General features: G+C 45.2%; 1 protein-coding gene across 1 annotated transcript; it reads left to right on the top strand.

Moving 5' to 3' along the window:
- The first annotated feature begins 5,568 nt into the window (after positions 1-5,568).
- LOC129708643 (adenosine receptor A1-like) lies at positions 5,569-9,641 on the top strand. Its single transcript, XM_055654529.1, has 2 exons — positions 5,569-6,298; positions 8,173-9,641. Exons 1-2 carry the CDS (start codon positions 5,979-5,981, stop codon positions 8,810-8,812), a joined length of 960 nt encoding a protein of 319 aa, XP_055510504.1. The 5' UTR covers positions 5,569-5,978; the 3' UTR covers positions 8,813-9,641.
- The last annotated feature ends 338 nt before the right edge of the window (positions 9,642-9,979 follow it).

The following is a 9,979-nucleotide window of genomic DNA, read 5'->3' as shown; positions in this document are numbered from 1 at the left end:
AGGTGACAATTTAGCATTGATAGATCATTGATATTACATTTCATTGACCAAATGTCAGTTTTTTTGTGACTCTGGAGGGGCCTGGTAGATTGCAGCTGTGAATTTCGACAAACCACACTTTAAGACAGGTTTTCAATTATAATGTAATTACCTAAACAATTATGCTTATTATTATGCCTGTCGTTTCCAGTTACAAGGACAGGAGGTAGAATTGGATGTAAAGAAGAATTAATTTTGTAATATTTTAATAATCTTTCAAAAGCATTGCAAAAATGAATTAAAACACAAAAAGACACAAAGTGCTGGAGTAGCTCAGCGGGTCAGGCAGTATCTCTGGAGAATATAGAATCGTTTCAGGGCAGAACCCCTCTTCAGACTGCCGTTTCAGGCATTTTCTCCAGAGATGCTGCCTAACCCACTGAGTTACTCCAGCACTTTGTCTCCTTTTTTTGTAAACTGGCATCTGCACTTCCTTGCATCTACATTAACATCTAGTTTGAAAATCTTATACGGTGATACTAACATATGAGTTTAATTGAAAGCAGTATTATAGACAGTTAAATTAACGTCATCGGGTGGCGCCGCGCGTGGCAGCCTCGCCAGCAGTTTGTCCGTCCTTTCACCCTTCTTGTTGTTTTTAGTCTGTCTAAAAAGTATGTTTTTGGAGGTTTCTTAGTCTTTCTTATGTGGGAGGTGGGAGGGGGAAGAGGGAAACCGTTTCTCAGTCACGACCTGGTCGATGATGCGTCTTTTCTCCCAGTGGCATCTTTACCCCCCCCCCCTCCCTCATCGCAGCCTACCAACTGGATTGGCACGGCCCTTCCTGCCGGAGACCGACCAGAGCTTCAGCAGCGGCGCAGCACTGAATTACCATCGCAGTGCGGGCGATGCATTACCGGGGATCGCCGTGTTGTAGCTCCGGAGTGTTGGGCCTGCTGTTTAACATCGTGGAGCTGTGGTCTGCAGAGCTTCCAGCCACGGGCAGCACTGACTTTAACATCGCTGAGTTCTAGGATCTGCCGAGGGTCGCCAGTGTTGAATCTGTGCCCAGCTCGGCCTGTGGACTTCGGGAGCCACGGTCTCTGGTAGGAAGCGGCCGATTCGGAAACTCCAAGCCGCTGAGTGTGTTCTTCCGTTCCGACGTCGAAGTTCCGTCAGAGGGCCTGAACATTGGGCCACGTAGCGGCGACTGCGGACGGCTCAAAGGCGGGTGAACAATGAGGAAGACGACTGAACTTTATTGCCTTCCCTCACAATGGGAAACGTTGATTCCGCTGTGTGGGGATGTTTATATTAAACTCTATCATGTATTGTGTTCTTTTTTATTGATATGGCTGTATGGTAATTCAAATCTCACTGTACCAATTGGTGCATGACAATAAATGTAACTTGAACTTGAACTTGGACAGGCAGTGACTAGTGGGGTGCTGGGACCCCAGTTATTTACAATACATATTAACAATTTAGGTGGGGGAATTAAAGTCAAGTCAAGTCAAGTCAAGTCAAGTTTATTTGTCACATACACATACGAGATGTGCAGTGAAATGAAAGTGGCAATGCTCGCGGAACAACAAAACAACCAAACAAATTATAAACACAATCATAACACACATATTATTTTACATAATAAATAATAGAAGGAAAAACGTTCTGTACAGTTAGTCCCTGGTGAGAAAGGCGTTTACAGTCCGAATTGCCTCTGGGAAGAAACTCCTTCTCAACCTCTCCGTTCTCACTGCGTGGCAACGGAGGCGTTTGCCTGACCGTAGCGGCTGGAACAGTCCGTTGCAGGGGTGGAAGAGGTCTCTCATGATTTTGTTTGCTCTGGAGTTGCACCTCCTGTTGTATAGTTCCTGCAGGGGGGTGAGTGAAGTTCCCATAGTGCGTTCGGCCGAACGCACTACTCTCTGCAGAGCCTTCTTGTCCTTGGCAGAGCAATTCCCGAACCAGATGGTAATGTTCCCGGACAAGATGCTTTCCACCGCCGCTGCGTAGAAGCACTGGAGGATCCTCGGAGACACTCTGAATTTCCTCAATTGCCTGAGGTGGTAAAGGCGCTGCCTTGCCTTACTCACCAGTGCTGAGGCGTGTGATGACCATGTCATATCCTCAGAGATGTGGACTCCCAGATATTTAAAACAGTTCACCCTATCCACAGGATCCCCATTGATACTCAATGGCGTGTACGTCCTCGGATGATGTGCCCTCCTAAAGTCCATGATCAGCTCCTTCGTTTTTTTGATGTTCAAGAGGAGGCTGTTCTCCTGGCACCAGAGTGCTAGATCAGCCACCTCCTCCCGGTAGGCCCTCTCATCATTGTCTGAGATCAGCCCCACCACCACAGTGTCATTAGCAAACTTAATTATTGAATTGGAGCTGAACCTAGCCACACAGTCATGTGTGTACAGGGAGTACAATAGGGGGCTGAGGACGCAACCCTGGGGCGATCCTGTGCTCAGGGTGAGGGACTTCGATGTATTCCCTCCCATCTTGACTACCTGGGGCCTGGCGGTGAGAAAGTCCAGGACCCAGGCACACAGGGAGGTGTTGAGCCCCAATTCCAGTAGCTTCCCGGCCAGTCTGGTGGGGACTATCGTGTTGAAGGCTGAACTGTAGTCTATGAACAGCATCCTCACGTAGCCTCCCTTCTGGCTGTCCAGATGGGAGAGAGCGGTGTGCAAGACCTGGGAGACCGCATCATCCGTGGACCTGTTCGGACAGTATGCAAACTGCAACGGGTCCATGTTCCGAGGGAGGAAGGCGCAGATGTGATTCTTCACCAGCCTCTCAAAGCATTTCATGACTACCGAGGTAAGGGCCACCGGACGGTAGTCATTCAGGCAGGCTGGGGAGGCATTTTTTGGTACCGGTACAATGATGGATTTTTTGAAGCAGGTGTGTGACATTTTTTGAAGCAAATGTGACATCTCCAAGTTTGCAGATGACATAAAGGTTGGTGGCAATGTGAGCTGCGATGAGGTTGCTATGAGGCTGCAAGGTGACTTGGATAGGTTGGGTGAGTGGGCAGATGCATAGCAGATGCAGTACAATGTGGCTAAATGTGAGGTTATCCACTTTGGTGACAAGAACAAGAGGGCAGATTATTATCTGAATGGTGTCAGATTAGGAAAAGGGGAGGTGCAACGAGACCAGGGTGTGCTTGTACATCAGTCACTGAAAGTAAGCACGCAGGTACAGCAAGCAGTGAAGAAAGCTAATGGCATGTTGGCCTTCATTGTGAGAGGATTTGAGTTTAGGAGCAAGGAGGTCCTACTGCAGTTGTTCAGGACCCTGGTGAGATTGCATCTGGTGTATTGAGTGCAATTTTGGTCTCCTAATTTGAGGAAGGACATTATTGCTATTGAGGGAGTGCAGCGTGGGCTCACCAGGTTAATTCCCGGGATGGCGGGACTGACATATGATGAAAGAATGGGTTGACTGGGCTTGTATTCACTGGAATTTAGAAGGATGAGAGGGAGTCTTATAGAAACATATACAATTCTTAAAGGATTGGACAGGCTAGATGCATGAAAAATGTTGCTGATGTTGGAGGTGTCCAGAACCAGGAGTCACAGTTTAAGAATAAGGGGTAAGCCATTTAGGACTAAGACAGGAAAAAAAATCTTCACCCAGAGTTGTGAATCTGTGGAATTCTCTGCCACAGAGGGCGGTGGAGGCCAATTCACTGGATGTTTTCAAGAGAAAGTTAGATTTCGATCTTAGGGCTAAAGGAATCAAGGAATATGGGGAAAGAGCAGGAACAGGGTACTGATTTTAGATGATCAGCCATGATCATATTTAGTTTAGTTTAGATTAGAGTTACAGCGCGGAAACAGGCACTTCGGCCCACCGAGTCCGCGCTATCAGCGATCCCCGCACATTAACACCATCCTACACAAACTTGGGACAATGTTTACATTTATAGCCAATTAACCTAGATACCTGGACGTCTTTGGAGTGTGGGAGGAAACCGAAGATCTTGGAAAGAACCCATGCAGGTCACGGGGAGAAAGTACAAACTCCGTTCAAACAAGCGCCCGGGTTTCTGGCGCTGCATTCGCTGTAAGGCAGCAACTCTACCGCTGTGCCGTGTGCTGGTTCGAAGCAGGCTGCGGCCATCAACCCATCTGTATTCATAGAAACATAGAAACATAGAAATTAGGTGCAGGAGTAGGCCATTCGGCCCTTCGAGCCTGCACCGCCATTTAATATGATCATGGCTGATCATCCAACTCAGTATCCCGTACCTGCCTTTTCTCCATACCCTCTGATCCCCGTGGCCACAAGGGCCACATCTAACTCCCTCTTAAATATAGCCAATGAACTGGCCTCAACTACCCTCTGTGGCAGAGAGTTCCAGAGATTCACCACTCTCTGTGTGAAAAAAGTTCTCCTCATCTCGGTTCTAAAGGATTTCCCCCTTATCCTTAAGCTGTGACCCCTTGTCCTGGACTTCCCCAACATCGGAAACAATCTTCCTGCATCTAGCCTGTCCAACCCCTTAAGAATTTTGTAAGTTTCTATAAGATCCCCTCTCAATCTCCTAAACTCTAGAGAGTATAAACCAAGTCTATCCAGTCTTTCTTCATAAGACAGTCCTGACATCCCAGGAATCAGTCTGGTGAACCTTCTCTGCACTCCCTCTATGGCAATAATGTCCTTCCTCAGATTTGGAGACCAAAACTGCACGCAATACTCCAGGTGTGGTCTCACCAAGACCCTATACAACTGCAGTAGAACCTCCCTGCTCCTATACTCAAATCCTCTTGCTATGAAAGCCAACATGCCATTCGCTTTCTTTACTGCCTGCTGCACCTGCATGCCTACCTTCAATGACTGGTGTACCATGACACCCAGGTCTCGCTGCATCTCCCCCTTTCCCAATCGGCCACCGTTTAGATAATAATCTGCTTTCCGTTTTTGCCACCAAAATGGATAACCTCACATTTATCCACATTAAACTGCATCTGCCAAACATTTGCCCACTCACCCAGCCTATCCAAGTCACTTTGCAGTCTCCTAGCATCCTCCTCACACCTAACACTGCCCCCCAGCTTAGTGTCATCCGCAAACTTGGAGATATTGCCTTCAATTCCCTCATCCAGATCATTAATATATATTGTAAATAGCTGGGGTCCCAGTACTGAGCCTTGCGGTACCCCACTAGTCACTGCCTGCCATTGTGAAAAGGACCCGTTTACTCCTACTCTTTGCTTCCTGTTTGCCAGCCAGTTCTCTATCCACATCAATACTGAACCCCCAATGCCATGTGCTTTAATTCCAGGCCCAGTTACGGACTGAGGGTCTGTAGCAAAGATCTTCACCCGAAACGTCATCTATCCCTGTTGTCCAGCGATGCTGCCGGGGCCACCGTTACTCCAGCACGTTGTGTCCGTTTTGGGTTTTAACCAGCAGCTGCAGTTGTTTGCTTCCTCTACTCATACAATGATAATACCTTATTCATTTATAGTGGACAATCGGCAATAATATTCCTCCCCCCCCCCAATGGTCCGTTATATGGAAGATTTGCTGCATACAGAGTCAAGATGGGCTTCGGCGACATCAGAGCCCAGTTTCCAGATTGGAACATCACTTAGGGAGTGGTCAGGGTGATATGTTCAGAGGGAGATGAGCCCAACAAACTTCGGATTCACGACGCAGGAATGGGGAACTTCAAATAACTTTGAATAGCGTTGCAGAGACTTCATGTATATGCTGAATCAGGGGTCTATCAGGAATTGGTCGCTGCTGGAAACATCACTCGAAGATTGGGGAACGTCTTTGAAAGAGAGAAAACACGATTGTAAAGTGAACTAGTGCTCTGGCGTTTGCTGATTTGAAGATTACGGTGGTTTGGTTGCAGCGTTACACTCGGATGTTGGTCAGGAAGCTCTACTGCCCACAGTGAGTTATAGGGGGTGAGCGTGGGCGCAGGTAGCACAGAGTAGACCGTCTCATTCCATCAAGAGCCTGGACAAATGGAAATGTTGTACATAGCCATGGAGGTGCTGATCGCGGTCACCTCCGTGCTGGGCAACATGCTGGTGTGTTGGGCAGTCACGATCAACCGGGCTCTCAGGGAGACCACCTTCTGCTTCATCGTGTCGCTGGCGCTGGCTGACATCGCCGTGGGCATCTTGGCCATTCCCCTGGCCATCAGCATCAGCATCGGCCTCCATACCAACTTCTACAGCTGCCTTTTGATGTCCTGCGTCCTGATAGTCCTGACTCAAAACTCCATCTTGTCACTGCTCGCAATTGCTGTGGATCGCTACCTCCGCGTCAAGATCCCAACCAGGTAATTGCTTCCTGATCGAAGTTGTGCTGTCAACAACTTCTCATCTGCACAACGTGTACATGCCTTTAATGACACATTTATAGTTAGAGTTGATGTGTAAGTGGGAACCGCAGATGCCGGTTTAGAATTGAGTCTGAGGGAGTTTCTCCAGCATTTTGTGTCCACCCAGTTGACGTCTTTATTAGCAAAATTGCTTTGAACAGATAAATGGAAATCTTAAAACAATATTAATTGATAGTCAGTAGAAACAAGGAACTGCAGATGCTGGCTAATACACAAAATGCAGGAGTAATTTAGCAGATTAGGCAGCATCTCTGGAGAACATGGATAGGTGACATTTAGGGTCAAGTTTGAAGAAGGGTCTCGACCTGAAATGTCACCTATCCATGTTCTCCAGAGATGTTGCCTCAGTTACTCCAGCACTCCAGTAACTGAGTTACTCCAGCACTTTGTGTCCTTAATTGATAATGCCTGAAGAAGGATGCCGACCCGAAATGTCACCTGTCCGTTCCCTCCATGGATGCTGCCTGACCTGATGAGTTCCTCCAGTACTTTTGTGCTTTGCTCGGGATTCCAGCATCTGCAGTTCATTGTGTCTCTCCATTGTGATTGCAGTTTGGATGCATGGGAGAGTACGTGCCTTTTCATTATAATGGCAATTCTGTGTCCTTCCACTTCCAGTTATGGCAACGGTAGCGATTAAGCTGCATGCATTAATGGACCCGTACAATGAATAGAATGGAATTGTAATCTCATCTGCCTTCACATGATCCATATACCTCCCTCCCCTGCATATCCATGTGCCTATCCAAATGCCTTTTAAACGCCACCATGGTATCAACCTCCACCACCACCTCTGGCAGTGCATTCCAGGCCCCATCATCCTCTGTGTAAAAATACATGCCCTGCACCTCTCCTTTAAACTTTTCTTTTCTCACCTAGACTGATGGTGGGAAAATTATATGTTCTGATGTGGGTAATGACGGAAAATGCTCAGCTATGTTTGTGATTGCTATCATTCGGCTTGGAAATTGTCATGGTAACAAAGCTTTCTATGTTACATTGTTTTTTTCCATTGCATAGTCCTGAACAAACCAATACTGTGATCTAATTTCACTGTACATTTGCACAAAAAGTGGTAGTTTTTATTTTGCATTGTGTGTTGGTTATGGCTTCAACCTGGCACCTGGGAATGTTTTCTATATGAAAGGTGTTAAATAAATAAAACATTTTTAATTGTGAACCTTATAACATATTGTATTAATCACAATACTTTACTGTGATTGAAAATCACAAAAGTCCCGGTCCCAAAACATCGCCTATTCATATTCCTCCGAGATGCTGCCTAACTGAGTTACACCAGCACTTTGTGATTTTTTTTGTAATTGAATTGAATAACCTTTAATAATCCTTTACAGGAAATTACAGTGCCACAACAGCTTCAAGACAGACATAACACCACACATTTCCACAGATAGCTTCAATACTTAATAAGTTAAAATACAATGAATGAATACTAAAAAAAATCCAAAATTATTTTTGTGCATTATAAAACCTTATAGCAGCTGGTATACAAGACTTCCTATATCTCTCCATTTTGCACATTGGTGCAATCAGTCTCTGACTGAAGATGCTGCTCTTGATCACCTTCAGGGCGTGGAGTGGATGAGTGGGGTTGGTCATTATTGAACCTAGTTTGTTCAGAGTTCTGACCTCTGCCACCTGCTGGACCGTTAGTTGCTCAGCCCCAACCACTGAGCCGGCCTTCCTGATCAGCTTGTCCAGTCTGTTTTTGTCCGCTATGCGGCGCCTTCTTGTAAACCAGCATCTGCAGTTCTTTGTGTCTCGAAAATAATGTTTATGTTGTTCAACAGGTATCGAAATATTGTTACGAAGAAGAGAGCCTGGATCGCTGTCGGTATTTGCTGGCTAGCATCTGTTTTGAATGGCATGACTCCCTTATTCGGCTGGAATAGAAGCAGTGAAAGTGGGTGGAATTTTACCAACGAATACAAGAAATGTGGGTTTCAAGAAGTGATCAGAATGGACTATTTGGTGTATTTTAATTTCTTTGGTTGGTTACTCTTACCTCTAGTAATCACGTTTAGCCTGTATGCCGAATTATTTTGGATAATTAGGAAACAACGAAAAATGATGGTTCCCAATGCCACTGACTCAACAAGATATCTTGGGAAGGAGTATAAACTCGCCGTATCCCTGGCTTTGGTTTTATGCCTTTTTGCTGCCTGCTGGCTTCCTTTGAACCTGATGAACACCATTTCGTACTTTTGTCCTCAGTACAGCAACTTAGGAATACCTCTCTCTGTCGGAATATTGCTCTCCCATGCAAATTCAGCTGTGAATCCTGTGATATATGCTTGGAGGATTAAAAAGTTCAGGGTATCATTTCTTCAGATCTGGAATCAATATTTCCAATGCAAAAATAATATCAATTATACAAATAATTCTGGTGGTCAAATAGGAAAGGAAACCATGATAAGTTGCAGTGTTTGAACATATCCCAGTACAAATATGCTGATTTTACTAAGATAAAGTGATAGGAGCAGAATTAGGCCATTCAGCTCATCAAGTCTACACCGCCATTCAATCATGGCTGATTTATCTCTCCCTCCTAACCCCGATCTCCTGCCTTCTCCCCATAACCTCTGATACCCTTACTAATCAAGAATCTATTTATCTCTGCCATAGAAATATCCACTGACTTGGCCTCCACAGCCTCCTGTGGCAAAGAATTCCACAGATTCACCATCTCCTGACTAAAGAAATTCCTCATTATCTCCTTCCTAAAAGAACATTCTTTAATTCTGAGGCTATGACCTCTAGTCCTAGACTCTCCCACTAGTGGAAACATCCTCTCCACATCTACTATATCCAAGCCTTTCACTATTCTGTACATTTCAATGAGGACCCCCCCATCATTCTTCTAAACTCTAGCGAATACAGGCCCAGTGCCGTCAAACGCTCATCATAAGTTAACCTCCTAATTTTTCCAGTCATTCTTGTAAACCTCCTCTGGACCCTCTCCAGCGCCAGCACATCCTTCCTCAGATATGGGGCCCAAAATTGCTCACAATATTCCAAATGTGGCCTGACCAGCGCTTTATAGAGCCTCAGCGTTACATGCCTATTTTTATATTCAAGCTCTCTTGTAATAAATGCTTGCATTGGGTTTGCTTTCTTTACTACCAATTCAACTTACAGGTTAAGTTTTTGGCAATCCTGCACCAGCACTCCTAAGTCCTTTTGTGCCACTAGTAGTGCTCAGAATATACCAAATATGTTGTTTTCCTTTAACATCACAACCATTCATCAGCTTAAAACATTCAGCGAAGCTATGGCAAATAAAATTATTATGTTTGATGTCATTTTTATTATTTCTCAACCTTTCTTTGAGAGTTAGATTTAGCTCTTTGGGCTAAAGGAATTAAGGGATATGGGGAAAAAGCAGGAACGGGGTACTAATTTTGGATGATCAGCCACGATTATATTACATGGCAGTGCTGGCTCGAAGGGCCTACTGCACCTTTTTTCTATGTTTCTAATAAACATCCGATGGACTGGAGTTAAATTTTTTTATCCACAATTTTTACCGTCTGTCAATTGTTTTGCGATTGATAAGTGGCTAAAATTGAATAATTGAATTGAATTGAATTGAATTGA

The sequence above is a fragment of the Leucoraja erinacea genome, chromosome 24 (genome assembly GCF_028641065.1).
Source record: "Leucoraja erinacea ecotype New England chromosome 24, Leri_hhj_1, whole genome shotgun sequence".
In the NCBI taxonomy this organism is placed as follows: Eukaryota; Metazoa; Chordata; class Chondrichthyes; order Rajiformes; family Rajidae; genus Leucoraja; species Leucoraja erinaceus.
Note: the sequence above shows the minus strand (reverse complement) of the source record. Positions and strands in the feature narration are given on the sequence as shown.

Excerpts from the sequence above, each read along its gene's own strand:
- LOC129708643 (XM_055654529.1), top strand. The coding sequence starts at position 5,979 with ATGGAAATGTTGTACATAGCCATGGAGGTGCTGATCGCGGTCACCTCC. Across the intron at positions 6,299-8,172 it reads CGCGTCAAGATCCCAACCAG|GTATCGAAATATTGTTACGA; the intron begins GTAATTGCTTCC and ends GTTGTTCAACAG.